This window comes from Lycium barbarum, chromosome 10 (genome assembly GCF_019175385.1).
Source record: "Lycium barbarum isolate Lr01 chromosome 10, ASM1917538v2, whole genome shotgun sequence".
NCBI lineage: Eukaryota > Viridiplantae > Streptophyta > Magnoliopsida > Solanales > Solanaceae > Lycium > Lycium barbarum.
In genome coordinates, this window is record NC_083346.1 from 59,287,391 (window position 1) to 59,303,550 (window position 16,160).

At 37.2% G+C, this 16,160-nt stretch overlaps 2 protein-coding genes across 2 annotated transcripts; both read left to right on the forward strand.

The window, feature by feature from the left end:
* Positions 1-4,711: 4,711 nt before the first annotated feature.
* LOC132613824 (E3 ubiquitin-protein ligase CIP8) lies at positions 4,712-6,022 on the forward strand. Its single transcript, XM_060328087.1, has one exon. It carries the CDS (start codon positions 4,763-4,765, stop codon positions 5,858-5,860), a length of 1,098 nt encoding a protein of 365 aa, XP_060184070.1. The 5' UTR covers positions 4,712-4,762; the 3' UTR covers positions 5,861-6,022.
* A 7,548-nt stretch (positions 6,023-13,570) lies between these two features.
* On the forward strand, positions 13,571-14,887 carry LOC132613011 (uncharacterized). The gene is made up of 3 exons (XM_060327073.1): positions 13,571-14,489; positions 14,545-14,739; positions 14,859-14,887. Exons 1-3 carry the CDS (start codon positions 13,571-13,573, stop codon positions 14,885-14,887), a joined length of 1,143 nt encoding a protein of 380 aa, XP_060183056.1.
* Positions 14,888-16,160: the final 1,273 nt, after the last annotated feature.

Below are 16,160 nucleotides of genomic sequence, written 5' to 3' on the forward strand. Positions count from 1 at the left end.
TCGTCATAAAGGCATATTGCACAATATGGCTAATTTACCGGGGTGGCAGCCTCCCTTTGTTTACCATCGCTATTGTTTAAGGCACTTGAAGGCAAATTTGCAATCAACGTTTCACAATGGCACTCTGAACAAATTGATGTGGGGGGCTGCGATGGAGCATCTAAATTCATTATAAATTCTGGACTAATATAAAAAATTCCTCCATTATTTGTCATATCTACCTCTGTTATTCCGATTATTGACTTCTTCATGTCTGACCATCTATCATCGTAAATTACTATTAAGACTTTAGTTCCTAAATTTTTTCTAATTAATTCTTTTAATCCCATATGCATTAGCGCCCTTCTAGTATTTTTTATTTGTCTTAAAGCTTCTGGATTTATTAGATTTATAGTAGTAACTTTAGTTCCTATGGCTAACAACTGTTCTTCTCTATAATGTCTATATAATTGTGTTGTTCTTGAAAACTGTCCTATGTTGTATAAAGTCTTTGGATTTAATAGTTTTAATTGATTTTGTTGGAAAATCTGTATGTCTCGGTCTACATCTATTACCTCACTTAACTGTTGGTTGTTTTCCTCTGGTGTTTTCTACTTAAAATTCTTGATAAGAAATTATTACCTATTCTATTATCTGAAAAACTTACTCTTGGTCTTTCTTACCTTTCTGATCCTCCTTCGTTTCTTGATCTAATTGGAAGAAGGTCCATTTTTGTGCTTTTCTAGTTATTTTGACTTTTTCTTTTTGAGGTGTTATTTCTATCTTTTTTAATTGGTCTATTAATTCTTCAACTTCTTTATTTTTAGAGGTCTCTTTATTTTTATCTTTTTGTTGTTCACTTAACAATCGAACACGCTCACTTATTAATTCTAGCCTTGGTACTATTATTTCTATTTTCTTTATTATTTCTAATATTAATGAAATTATAGTAAATGTTGTTTGTTTAAACTTGTCCTACCTAGTACAAGGTAACTTATCCTACCTAGTACATTATATGTCTTATATCGATTAAAAGATCATTACTAAATGTTGTTTGTTTAAACTTGTGCAGGATCCCCCATCAAATATGTATTCGAAACGTTCAAACCGTATATAGTAAAACTATAAGAAACAGAAAGGGATTTCTCGGGCGTAGACGCGCTTTTGAGATGGTCTTTGGAAATTGGCATACTTCTTTTCAATCGCTACCAAGGTATATGGCAGCTCTACAACATTTTAATAATGGTACTGTTGTAGAGTGGCGGCTTATAAAGGGTAAAATCTTCAACTTCGTATTTTGGACATTCAAACCATGCATTGATGGTTTTGCTCACTGCCGACCACTGATCTCCATAGATGGTACGCATGTATATGGTGCCTACGACATCAAGCTCCTAATTGCAATAGGAATGGATGCCAATGGGTCAATATTTCCTCTTGCTTTTGCAATTGCCGCTAACGAGAGCAACGACACATGGGGGATCTTTTTGACCCATTTGAAAACTCATGTTATTAAGGATCGTACCGACATATGCATGTTGTCTGATCGTCATAAAGGCATATTGCACAATATGACTAATTTACCGGGGTGGCAGCCTCCCTTTGTTTACCATCGCTATTGTTTAAGGCACTTGAAGGCAAATTTGCAATCAACGTTTCACAATGGCACTCTAAACAAATTGATGTGGGGGGCTGCGATGGAGCATCAACAACGACAATGGGCTGCAAAAATGGATCTGATCAGGGCAGTGAGTGAACCTGCATATGTTTGGTTGATGAAGCTCGAAGTTGAAAAATGGACGCTTCATGCTGATGGAGGCAAAAGATGGGGCATGCTCACAACAAACAACTCAGAATCTTTCAATGGCTTGCTGAAATCTGCTCGAGGACTACCTGTCACCGCAATGGTGAGAATGACTTTCAAGCAGGTTGTGGAGCGATTTGTTGTTAGGACAAGGCAGGCTAGAGCGATATTAGTCGACGGCGGGGACATGGATGCCAAAGCCTTTCAAAAAGATGGAGCATTATAGAAAAAAAAGTGAGCATCACCAAATGACCGAGTATGACCCAATTCAACATGTGTATGAAGTTAGGACGGGTTATCACAACGGTAAGGGTGGAAACGTGCATACCGTTTATGAGGCAACAAGAACATGCACTTGCGGTAAGTGGCAAACGTATCACATGCCGTGTTCTCATGCTGTCAAGTGCTTGGAGAGAATGAGAAAAACGGTAACAAGTTATGTGGCGGGGGAATACAAGGTCCACAGTTACCTTAGAGCATATTCCGGCCAATTCCACCCACTTGGTAATGAAGCTTATTGGCCAAACGAGCCGTTTTCGATGGTTGCTAACAAGGATTACATCAGGAAATTGGACATTAACTCACGGAGTCGTAGACCCAATCAAATGGATGTTAGTGAAAGAACTTATTCTCGCAAGTGCTCTACCTGTAAGCAATATGGCCATGACAAGCATTCGTGTGGGCAACAAGGCCGTGGTAGTACAAACACGTCTCGAAGTAATAGAGCCTCTAGAACTTGAAGATTGTATTATTATTGTAATTTATTATTGTATTAATTTGAATTAGTATTGTAATTAGATGGAATGAATTATTTTTAATTAGTATAAACCTCTCGTATTGGATAAATTATTATTAAATCAAATATTTATATTTGTACATTCAAATATAATAAAACACTTAAATCAAAACCCTATAAATATGACAAGTTTTAAAACTTACTTCGGGGCACTTTAGAACCCCTAAAACGGCGATCCAAACGTTTAGGTGGACTTGATGTAATGAGCCGGCATTATTGTACGTAAAAAAAGATATTAAGTTTTATATAAAATATTGATATTTTGGGGTTTTGAAATATGACTAATCGTTACCCAAAGTATGGAAAAAAATGTGATTTGAAAGGTAACACCAAAAAAAAAAAAAAAAAAAAACTCTGCTGCTTCACGCACGAATTTCGTGTGTGAAAGGCTCAAAGTGCATTTTTGCAGTTTGGTCCTTTCATGCACGAATTTCGTGCGTAAATCCTATTAATGTGTTTTTTTTTGTATTAGTTTGATTCAACTTTTTTTTTTGTGCTACTTAAGTCGTGGATTCATTAAAATATCAACTGAGGGAGTGATTTACGACGGAGAAAACAGGTCTTGTTTAATAGTTTTGTACTTTAGCTATCACTATCGACGGTCTCCTTCAACTAATTTACCAACTATCGGATCAAAGAATTGTCATCATATCCAACGGCTGTAATTACCACAAGCATCTTACCAATAAACCACATAAATTCTCAATCTTTTCCTTGTTCCTTTTTTTCTTCTTTTTCTCCCCACCAAAAGTCAGTCTCCAACAATGGCCGAGCCTGACACCCCCTCAGTAGTCCTTCATCAACCGGGTATGATCCTGATTACTTAGTCAAATATAATTGATATTTCTTCCGTATCAATTTAATTTTACTGGACACAAAATTTAATGAATAAAATGTGAGTTTTAAATCTTGTGTTTTTAAATTAAAAATATGCGTAATATATAAAATAACATTTGAATCTTGTGCTACTAAATTAAAAATATGTGTAATGTATTAAAATATCATTTGAATTTTAGGATTTTAAACTTGTTCTGTAGCCTGTTTGAATTTTTAACTTACTAAATATAGAAAAATACACTATTTTTTAGACAGACAAAAAGAAAAGTATGGAACTTAAATTGGGACGGAAGGGAGTACAATTAACTAATTTTCTTAATATGTGTGCAATAACTTTTAAAAGACAAAATATTGAAATTTTGTTGTACAGAAAGAAGAATTAAATTATTAACTGAGGCAGTAACTTGATTTTCCAAGGGAAAATACATTAAAACCCCCCAACGTATAGTCGGATTAATTATGACTCACCCAACTTTTACGGGCGACCTATTACCCCAGTCTTAATTTTTCTGTATTTTAGTAGTATTTTTGGCTGACGTGGCAAAAATAAAATAAAATCTGACGAGTGAAATGAGATATTTTAATAAAAATTTATTTATATTAAAATATCTCACCCACCCCCACCCTCCCTCTCTTTCTTCTTCTTTCTCCTTTTTCTCTTTCTTCTTCTTTCTCCTCAACCACCGCTGTCGTCGCTGTCACACCGCCGTCGCTGCCAAACTGCCGCCGCCGCTGCGGCCAGCAGCAGCAGCAACAACAACGGGCAGTGACGTGGGGGTGGGGGTGGGTGAGATATTATTAATGTGTTATTTTAATTATTAATGTGTTAATTTAATTATTAATGTGTTATTTTAATTATTAATGTGTTAATTTAATTATTAATGTGTTAATTTAATTATTAATGTGTTAATTTAATTATTAATGTGTTATTTTAATTTGAATTATTAAATGAAAAAAAAGTGGCGGTGACGTGGCGGAGAGTGTGCAACACTCTCCACTGTGCAACTGGGCTTCAATTTTTTTTGCCACGTCAGCCAAAAAATGCTACTAAAAAACTGAAAAATTAAGACTGGGGTAATAGGTCGTCCGGAAAGGTTGGGTGCGTCATAATTAATCCGGCTATACGTTGGGGGTTTTAATGTATTTTCCCATTTTCCAACGAAGAAAAGATTATTGTTTAATAAAATAGTCACCAATTTATTAACCATCTGATCAAAGAATTGTCATCATATCTAACGGCTGTAAATAACATAAGAATCTTACCATTAAACCACATAAATTCTCAACATTTTCGTAGTTCCTTTTCTTTCTTCTTTTCTCCCCACCAAAAAGTCAGTCTCCCAACGATGGCCGAGCCCGAGACCCCTTCAGTAGTCCCTGCATCAACCGGGTCGGATCCTGAATCTTACTGGTGCTACCAGTGTGAGACACGCGTCTCCGTCGAAACCCTACCCGATCTTCCCAATGATGTCATTTGCAACAACTGCAAGTGTGGCTTCGTTGAGTACGTACCCTCACGCACCGATGATCAGATCGATGATGACCCCACTCTCGGCAATCAGTTCATCCAAGTTCTAAGACTCATCGCTGAAGCCGCGCGTGACAACGACGCGCCACCTCCCCCTCCTTCCGAGCACGATGACGATTACCTCCGTGTCGAACTCGACGGTTGGGGCAACGACGACAACGACGATGAAGACGATGACGAGGATAGCAATAACGAAGTCGAGGTTAGAGATGATGATGAAGATAACGATGATGATGACGAAGAAGATGACGGAGGAAACAACAACGATGATGTTGACGTTGCTGAGGCTGAGGCTGAGGATGACGATGACGATGACGATGAAGTTCGGCGAAGACGGAGGGATGTGCTCCGTCTCCGTCTCCGTGACTTTGCTGCCAGAGCTTCCAATCGGAGAAATCGGATACTCGATTGGGCAGAGATTTTAATGGGACTGGAAGACCACTCTATCGAGCTCCGATTACAAGTTCCTGATGTGGATGGCTATATCGGCAACCCTGGCGACTACGTGGACGCAGCGGGTTACGAAGCGTTACTCCAAACCCTAGCGGAGAGCGATGGTAACGGAAGACGAGGAGCTCCACCAGCTTCCAAGAGTGCAATTGAAGGTCTTGATACAATGGTGGTGAAGGAAGAGAAGGATGTAATGGGATGTGCTATTTGTAAAGATGTAGTGAATGTGGGCGAGATGGCGAAGAATTTGCCCTGTGGACATGGTTATCATGATGATTGTATAGTTCAGTGGTTGGGTTCGAGGAATTCTTGTCCCGTATGTAGGTTTGAATTGCCTACAGATGATCCTGAATACGAAGAAGAGAGAAAGAAGCGAGGAGCATGCCTTGTTACTACTAGCAGTGGTTCTTCGAGCTCGGGTACTGTTGCTGCTGATAGTGATGATAGTAGTGCTAGTTGCCTTTGATCGATGCTTTGTGATAAAATCAGCCGTTGGCATTCTTTTTAGCTTTGTTTTCCCTTTTTCGGGTCTTTGGTGAATGGTTTTCAGTGTAATTCCAACCCTCCCACTTTCTTGAATGTAATAATATGTTTATCATAATGCTGGTATGAATATGCTGTTCCACCATATCGTTTTTACTCTATAGATAATTTTGTGAAAGCTGGTAATTGAAATGGGAACACATTTGCAATCCTTATCCCAAATATAGAGTAAAAAGGAAAAGTTGGCATCACGTTTGCATTGTCTTGCTGGAATCTTCACCAAACTGTAGAGTTGCTTAAAGCTTTAGTTTTGCTTCTTGGAACTTGAATTGAGAAAGATCAGAGTTAAAAAGCTACACAAACTAGGATTTCCTTGGAAAGATGTGTAAGGTATATAGACTATGGTTGGAAGTTGGTATTAATCCTTCAGGGGTGAAGTTTGCGGATTGATGATGGTTTTTATGTTTAGTCTTGCTTTAGAATCGAACTTAGAAGCATCCTATCATGAGGAAAAGTATTGCCAGTGGAGTGGAGAATGGGCATGGAGCTGGTCTGGACTGGACTGAAGATGGGAAGTTGAAACAGAAAGAGGGGTGGGAGCTACTTCCGCAGGTTCGTTTCTTCTAAGTTGGGGAAGGAAGTTGAATAGAAGCTCTGAGTTTTCTCTCATCAACACCTTGTATTCAGTTTAATCATTTCTGGGCTATCTAATCTTAGTGGTGTTTGTAAGTTTTGTTAATGGCTGTTGGCTTAATATTACAAGAGCAGCAAGAGTTGGGAGTTGGGGGACCATTTATCTTCTATTTGCAGTTCATCATTGACTCAATAGTGCAGAAAGCTTCTGGATGGTTGCTTCTATGTGAGATCTATTGAAATATGTCCCTCACTTCCCCATTGAAACTTTGAAACTTATCCTTGCAATTGTGGTCTTCAACAAGTCCAGATTTTCTTGAGGGAACTCCCTTGCAAGTAGTGTGATATGGAACGGAAGATTCCTTGCTAATATGAGTAATGCCCAAAAACTGTTTTACATGTGCTGTGGAAATTTGGTTAGCAGAGTAAGTAGGTTTTTTCTTATGTAATTAGTACAAATAGCTTTTGGGTGTTCTTTCTGGCTAGGAGGTACAGGCGGAAACCTGGGAAGCACAGCGGGAATCGAAGAATGCGGATAATTTTTTTGTGTGCTGTACGGAGGAATCACTTGCTATATATTCCTGCAACTGTCATTTTGTTTAAGATATCCTTTTAACAAAAATAATATAATAACAGGTCATGGTAAGTTTTATTAATTTCAACAGCACCAAGTTGGTGCTATGGGGGTTATAAACGAAAAGGCAAACAAAGGTTTCTGGCTAAGCATGCAGCGAACCCATAAAAATCTACTATAATTTCAGCGTCATTTACAAGTTCCAGATTAGTCCAAGAAGCCATAGAATTAAACTTTCAAATTTTATCTTCTCTGTTGCAAGTTCTCTTTAGGCCTTTGTTCCTTCCTCAACTCTTCCTACACTGTAGCATTTCAAAAGTTTGATCTTGGAATGACTCATGGCGGTCCTACAAACATGTAACACCTACTACTCAGCTGGTAACCTCTTCTTTGCAAGTTTCCATTTTAGTTAAGATATGTTTTCACTGCATTGCTCTTATCTTGAGCTAAATGCAACCTGGGTTGGGCACTTAGCCTCCTACATTAATTTTGTTTTGGGGTCTTATACTTCAGAGTTATATTCTTTTTCAGTACTTTTTCTCCTGGTTTTATACATGGGGAAAAAAACTCGGAAAACTAACCCAAATACCCCTAAAATACAAAATAATTACCCGCCCCATGCCCCTCCTAAATTAATTACCTGCCGTACCCCCCGCCCAAAACTATTTACCCGACGTACCCCTCGCCCAAAACCCTTCCTCCATGATATCATAGCCGTATATTTATATGTCATGATGGTATCATGGAAGACTAAGAAGTCCTTCTCTTAGTCCTCAAGATACCATCTCAGTATATTTATATACCACGATGGTGCCCATGGTTTTGAGGAGTGTCTTATTGAAGGATTGAAGCAGTCTTCCATGATACAATCACAATATATGTATGATATCACAGAGGTTTTTTTCGAGAAAGGTGTGTCTTTTTGAATAAATGAACATGATCATCCATAATTGATAATACCATCTCAGCATATTTATATATCATGATGATATCATGGAGGACTAAGAGAAGGACTGAAGCAGTCTTCCATGATACCATCTCAATATATTTATATACCATGTTGGTATCATAATTTGGAGGCATCTTGGGTAAATAGTTTTGATTTTTTCTGGGGATACGAAAGTAATGGGGGTATGGGCAGGTAATTATTTGGTTTGAATGGGGGGGGGGGGGGGGGGGGGGGGGGCGTTGTTTCCCCAAAAACTCATATATACGGCCCACACTTTGCAGCCGATGTAGCCTACTGTATCGTCGGTGTATGAATAATGTATTTGTTCTGTATAGCTATAAATAAATAAATACACAACTTACACATCTATTTTGCAGCCGATGAATCCCACAGTATCATCGGTGCCTAGATAATGTTTTTGTTTTGTATGGCTATATATAAACATTGCATATACTATGTATATATGATGTATATGCTTTGTATAATCATGTATAAACACACGAAAGCAATCAAATTGAAGTGTATAGATAATGTATTTTTTCTGTAAAGCTATTAACGAAGACAGAAAAAAAGAAATAGAGTATTAGTTTTCTATTAACGTGAACAATTGGTGAATCGTTCCCTCGATTCTTAATAGAATATCTTTTACCAGTTTTGTATTTCAAACCGAAATAAAAATAGAAGAAAAAATAGATGGTCAGTGGAATTGCTACTATTAGAATCTGCCCGAATAAAAAAATATTAGATTATGTTTCATCTCTCATTACTAGTCATGTGAGGCCCGGGCTTAAGATATAAAAGTAGATATTTTAATTAAAAAAATATAATTTGTGTTAGTACAAACAGAGGCGGACCCAGGATTTTGAGTTCGGGGGTGCTGGACCCAGGAATTTTGAGTTCGGGAGTGCTCTATTAACTATTTATATCTGTTTCCTTTATATTTTCTATACAATTATACACTCCGTGATTAAGTTTAATGGGTGCCGGAGCACCCAAACTTTACACATGGGTCCGCCCCTGAGTACAAATGTACAACAACAATAACCGTATACCCATTGTAGTCCCACAAGTGGGTAATTACGTTAGTAATAATTAAATTTCATATAAGTATATTTTCAATATATGAAAGCAAAACTTTCATTCCACTCTTTTAATATTTTAACTTTCATTTTGATGAAATTATTTACTTCAAATCAAATGCGGAGCTAGAATTTGACATTTATAAGTTATGTATCCTAATTTTCTGAAGTTATTTAGTTCAAAATAAATAATCTATACATAGTTAATGAACTTTTAAGACAAATACATAATTTAACTTGTGCAGCGGATGGAGCTGCTCCTTCCTTAATTAGGGGTTAGGGGTTCGAACATGGATATGGAAAAAATCTTTGGAGGGAGCGCTTCCCCCGAATGGGCGCGATATAATGCGAATTATCTGGATTAATTGTGCTCAAATGCGGATATCGAGCACCAAACAGAAAACCAAAGAATATGAAAAATGAGGTAGGGGGTTCCATAACTTTTGAAAAGCAGATCTTGAAAACAAAAAAAATAAATTTGACTTAAATAAATAAGATTAGGATCTAAAAGTAATTAATTAAAAAATTTAAAAAAAATTGGAAATTCTTGTGAGGACTACAAAAGCCCCTAAATTTGCCTTTATATATATATATAGTAATAGAATACATATTTTGCTTTTGTCCAACAAAAGTACAAAAGTAATAAGAGTAGGAATGTGGTTGTTTGTTTAGAAGAAAAACACAGGTATGGCATAACTCTAGAGATATGCTTGATAACATAAAGAGAAAATGGTAACATAAAAGATTGGCCAATGTAAAGATTAACGAAGAGCTAATATAAATTGTCTAGTAATTCCTACAGAAATATGGGTTATTGATCCTACTTTAGTCTATGATTTTAGAGTTGATTAGTCTCAAATGAAATGTGAAAGTTGTAGATTATGAGCCCGTTTGGATTGACTTATAAGTTGCTTATAAGCTGTTTTCAGTTTTTTTTGAGTGTTTGGCTGGCCAGCTTAAAGTCATTTTGTGCTTAAAATAAGCTCAAAAAAATAATTGGGCCCATTCGACTTAGCTTATCTAAAGCAGCTTATAGGCATAAGCCAATCCAAACAGGCTCTATATCTTCTTCTGAGTTGATCTCTTGTAGGAAAAATAATAGCGGAAGCAACGAATAGGTTGATAATGGCTTACACGGTAATAAATAAAGAGTTAGGCCATAATTGATAAGTCAGATTGCCGAATGTATGATGCCGTAATTATCCCTTTATATTTATTATATGCTTTTTTTGTACTTTCTCCTGGATCAGCGGGTTGTGATGGGTTCTGCTGGTAGGATCACACAACCACAAGGACGTACACAATTGTTTTGATAAGCAATGCCACATTTAGTGAAATAAACTAATGAATTATCAGTATAATAATATCAAAAACATATCAAGTTAATAAAGTACATCACTACAACTCTCCTTGATGGATTTTTATATAATTTATTGAATGTATTCTTAATATCTCAATTAGAAATGTGCCAATTTTTTTTTTTATATTAAAAAAAACGTAATCACCCAAAAACTCATCATTCATTCTATTTTGCAAATCAATCTTAATCAATTTCATCCCCAAAATTACAAATTGCTGAGAATGAATAACTTTATGAAAAACTTCGCAACATAAAAAGCAACACGTTTCAGGGATAAAGGACAGTGTCTTACATTACTCCTATTTTTCGTAAAGAAAAGTAAGTGAGAGAGGACCTTCTCTCTACTTCCAAGTGTCCGTTACCTAGCAAATATTACCATTAATTTCAACATTACTCCGATCCAGAACTTCTCCGACAACAATGCCGACGGTGGACCTTCGGGTTCCGCCAGACCCATCGGAAAATCTCACAAATGGAATTGACACTACTAACTTTCCCCTTCTCTCTCACCCCACCCAACTCACTCGTGCTCCCCAAATCAACACTCGGCAGAAAATTCGTAAAACCCAAAACCCTCAAATTCACTCAACTACTTCCTCTGCAAGGGGTCACCAGAATGCTGGTAACAACTCAAACGAAGGTATCTCTCAAATGGAAGAATGTGATGGACCACAAGAATCTAGTCTAAGGGGCCTCACTAATTTGGGAATCGGTACATCAAAACATATCGACAATGTCGTTGATAAGGGAAGCTCTCAAATTTCATATGCTAATGCCCTAGATAGCAGAGAGAATCAGCGACAAAGAATCCAAATTCTCCCACGTGCGTTTGAAAAGCTGAATGGAAAGCCCGTGGTCATATTCATAGAAGAAGAGAATGAACTCTCAGCTCAGACCTGTAAATGGACGATAATTGGTAACTTCTCTCACATTCGACCTTTGATTGATATCATTAGGAAGGAGTTTGCTAGAGTGATTATGGCAAAAGGAAACATCAAAATTGAGGCGTACGATATGCATCATGTTTTCATTGATTTTGACAACCTTGAGGATCATCTTAATGTATCCCCAAGAAACTACATATCCTTGGGAGGTAATAACAGTATGAAAATTGATAATTGATCTACTAATTTCAAACCGGTGGCTAATGGGAATTTGGCTCCTGTCTGGATTAATCTTCTAGATCTACCGTAGCACTATTATGTGTGGGATGCCCTTTGTCGAATTGTGGAACCTATTGGCATACCTCTGACTATGAACAAAGCAACTAGTACTAAAAATAGACCAACGATGACTAAGGTCAAGGTTGAAATTGACTTGACAAAGCCACTAATCAGTGAAATTTTACTGGAAATTAGAAATGGTGAAGGCTATATGGAAGTGATTTCTCAAGCTGTAGATTATGAAACCATTCTTGACTATTGCACCTACTGCAGTATGCAGGGTCACAATGATGAGAAATGTAGAATTCTTCACCCGCAACTGAGATATGAAGGAGGAAATGACAACAACAATAGAAATGGTTTTTTTAGAGGAAATGACAACAACAATAGAAATGGTTTTTTCAAAGGAAACAACACAAGGGAACAAGTAAATCTCAAGGGCAAACTCATATTGAAACTAGTAATCCTTCAAACACAAAACAGGACAACACCACTATTCCAGTTCCAAATGCAATGGAGAAGAATGGTGCTCTTGAATCAAATGATAATGAGGGTTGGCAAATTATAGAAAGGAGGAAAGGGAAAGGGACCAGGAAAGACAACCCTAACACTACCATGACAACTCAAAGAGGACACAAAGAAGGGATCAACATCAAGGAACCAGAAGTAGGCATCACACATATGCAAATCCCTGAAGAAAATATGGAAACTGATACAACAAATCATAGTCCAAATGATAATATGGAGATTGTAGGTATAGAGGAACAAATCCTTAAAAAAGGTAACCAAAAAGAGTACTAACCCCCCGGAGATCCAAAGAGAAAGGAAAAAAAGAGTCCAAAGAAAGAAAACTGCTTATCTTGAACTGGAAGATCAAAAGGCCATCAGTGACAACAAAAATGTGATCCAAATACAAAATGGAGCAACAAGAAATAAAGACATGAAGGGAAAGAAATTTTCTTCTAGAGTTTCTATTACTCCAGAAGTGAAGTTTGTTGAATTTCCATTGTGTAGCAAAGGCCTGTTATTTGGGCTGAATCCTGCTCTTTTCACTGGTAGGAAGGAAAAGGAAATGGAATTGCAAGATATAATATGGCTACTGATTCTAGAGCCAGGTGTCAGGATACTGCATACAAGGATAATGAGATTGATATGGTGATGGAGAAATTATCAAAATATTTTGGCTCTTCTAAATCCGATGATGAGAACAACAAGAATCAGTTGTGTCCCTCAATTGAAGTGCATGATAGAACCAACTCTGTGAAAATACAACAACATGTCACATTCTACAACAACTTGTCTCCAAAAAGTGATTACTCCCCTAATCCAGGAGGAATCTTCACCACTATTTTTGATGAGGCAGAAATCAACAACAATGACAAACTATTCCCCTTTCCAATTATATCGATGATTAATACAATATCATGGAATATTGGGGGGATGGGATCTCAAGGAGCTGCAGAAAAACTCAACCTTCTTAAACAACAATATAAACTTCCCTATATGTTCCTCCAAGAATCTATGGTTAGTTCAAGGAAAATTGAAAAGTTCAAAAGGAAGCTCAGATACAAACATTGCTTCTTCAACTCCAATAATAAAATCTGGATTTTCTTGTTTTCTGATTATGATATTCAAATTCTAGATGATAAAGAACAACAGGTGCTAGTGCTGATCAAGGAAGTTGGTGGCCTTATATCATTTCACCTCTCAGTGGTATATGCTAAGTGTGATGTACAATCAAGAAATAGTCAGTGGGATGATCTGAGAAATATTGCCGACAACATCAATGGACCTTGGGGTGTGGTTGGTGACTTCAATGTCATTACATCTGTAGAAGAAATAGTAGGAGGAAGACCATACAGTTTTAATGAAAGCATGGACTTTCTATAGTGTCTCTCAGATTGTGACCTTCAATATGGGGGATATATAGGTTAAATGTTTACATGGTGTGATAATAGAGATCCCCCTAACACAATTTGGAAAAGACTAGATAGGCTGGTTTACAATAGCCAATGGTTTGACCAATTTGGGGGCACTACTATCACTCATCTCTCAAGATCATGCTCTGACCATGCCCTTCTGTTGATTACTTGCAAAAAGGAGAATACTGATTATATTAGTTACTTCAAATTCCTGAATATTTGGGTTGAACATGATGACTTTCTTAGATTGGTTCAACAAAACCGCTCAGGTTTGGTCATAGGTGATCCTTTGTTTATACTATATCAGAAACTCAAGAGAGTATGTAAATCCCTCAGTACTTGGTCTAGGAGAGCCTTTGGAGATATTAATGAAGAACCAAAGAGGTTGGAAACTACCATTAGAAAGCTTGAGGAAAACTCTTTTAATAACAACAACCCTTCTAATAGAATGAACCTATCTCGAGCCAAAGCTGATTATACCAAATTCCTTAAGCTTCAAGACAGTGTGCTTAGACAAAAAGCAAGGGTGAAATGGTTGCAAGAAGGTGATGCTAATATTGCTTTTTTCCATGGAACCCTGAAGAACAAAAGGAAGAGACTTACTATCCAGAAAATTAAAGATATAAATGGAGATTGGGTAGAAGGCAATAAAGATGTAGGTGATGTTGTAGTTAAATTCTATGAACACCTATTCAGTCCCAAGAATACTACTGAAGACCACAACGTTCTTGAAGTAGTAAGAAGATCCATCACTGATGAGGACAATGTTGGGCTCAATGCAGATCCTACCCTTCTAGAGATTAAAGACAATGTGTTCTCACTTGATTCTGACAGTGCTCCAGGTCCAGATGGACTTAATGGAAAATTCTACCAAGCTGCTTGGAACATAATTGCGGATGACCTATATAGAGAAGTGGTCTGCTTTTTTCAAGGTGCTACTACCAAAATTCTTCACTCACACTTGCATTGTTCTGCTACCCAAAGTAGAATCCCCTCAAGAATTCAAACATTTCAGACCTATAAAATTGTGCAATGTTTCTTCTAAAATTATTGCCAGGCTAATCAAGGTTCTTCCAAATATTATTAGCCCCAACCAGAGTGGTTTTGTAAAGGGCAGGGCCATTTCTGATAACATTTTTCTTGCCCAAGAGATCATTACTGATATTGCTAAACCAAAAAAGGGTAAGAATGTAGTGATCAAGCTTGATACGGCCAAGGCATATGATAGAGTCTTGGCCATTCCTATGCTTCATGTTGAGACAAATTGTTTTTTCTGAAAAATGGATTGAGCTTATCTACAGGTATATCTCCAACAACTGGTATTCATTAGTTGTAAATGGGAGCAGACAAGCTTTCTTCAAGTCTGGAAGGGGATTAAGGCAAGGGGATCCCCTATCCCCTTCCTTATTTGTCCTTACAGCTGAACTTCTCTCACAAATGCTAAATGATCTTCAGAACAACCCAAGATTCCAAGGCTTCTTTATCTGTAATCAAGGCCCTACTATAAATCACATTTCATTTGCAAATGATACCATTATCTTCTGTAGTAGCCATAAACCTTCCCTTCAACTTATTCTGAGAACCTTGGCCACATATGAAAGTGTCTCTGGTCAACTCATCAATAGAGATAAGAGTTGTTACTCGATGTTTTCCAACACTACCCAAAGATCCATCAGAAGTGTTGGAACTATATTAGAGATGACATATGACAACCTTCCAATGAAATACCTTAGTTGTCCCCTATATCCTGGCAAGAAACTGATTTCTTACTATTCAGACATGATCAATAAAATGGTCAATAAGATCAAGGGTTGCAACCTCAAGTTCTTACCTATTGGTGGAAGGACAATTCTTATAAGGCATGTTCTAAAGGCCCTTACTGTGCTTACTCTTGCCACTGCCATCCACCAAAAGGCACTATTGAAATATTGGAAACTTACATAGCCAGATTCTTCTGGTCAGGCAATGCAATTGGTGACAAACACCATTAGGTTGCATGGAATAAGCTTTGTTTCCCTTACCAAGAGGGTGGATCTAATTTCAGAAGCATGAATGATATTTGCAAAGCCTTTACTGTCAAATACTGGTGGAAGTTCAGGACTGCTAATTGCCTGTGGTCTCAATTCCTCAAAGCTAAGTATTGTGGTACTGTTCATCCCATCAACGCACAAATGGACCTGGTATTTCTCACAGCTGGAAATCCATGTGTGAGCTGAGACACACAATTGAAGAGAATATCTGGTGGAGAGTTGGTAAAGGTGAGCTAAGTTTCTAGTTTGACAATTGGTCAAGCCTTGGCCCCCTTTATATCCTTATTGATGATATCAATGCCAGCCATAAAGGTAAATGAGGTATTTAGAGATGTTCATTGGTATTGGAATAGCCTAGATTATCAGTTATCATAAGCAACCAAAGAGGCTATTATTAATCAAGACATTTCCATCTCTCTAAACAATGATGATATTCCTTTTTGGACTTGCACAGATAGTGGGAAATTCAGCATTGCTACTGCTTGGGAACTATTAAGACAAAGAAGACCTATATCTCAATTTGATTCAAGATTATGGCTTCCTAAAGTGCCCTATAAAATGAATTTTCTAGCA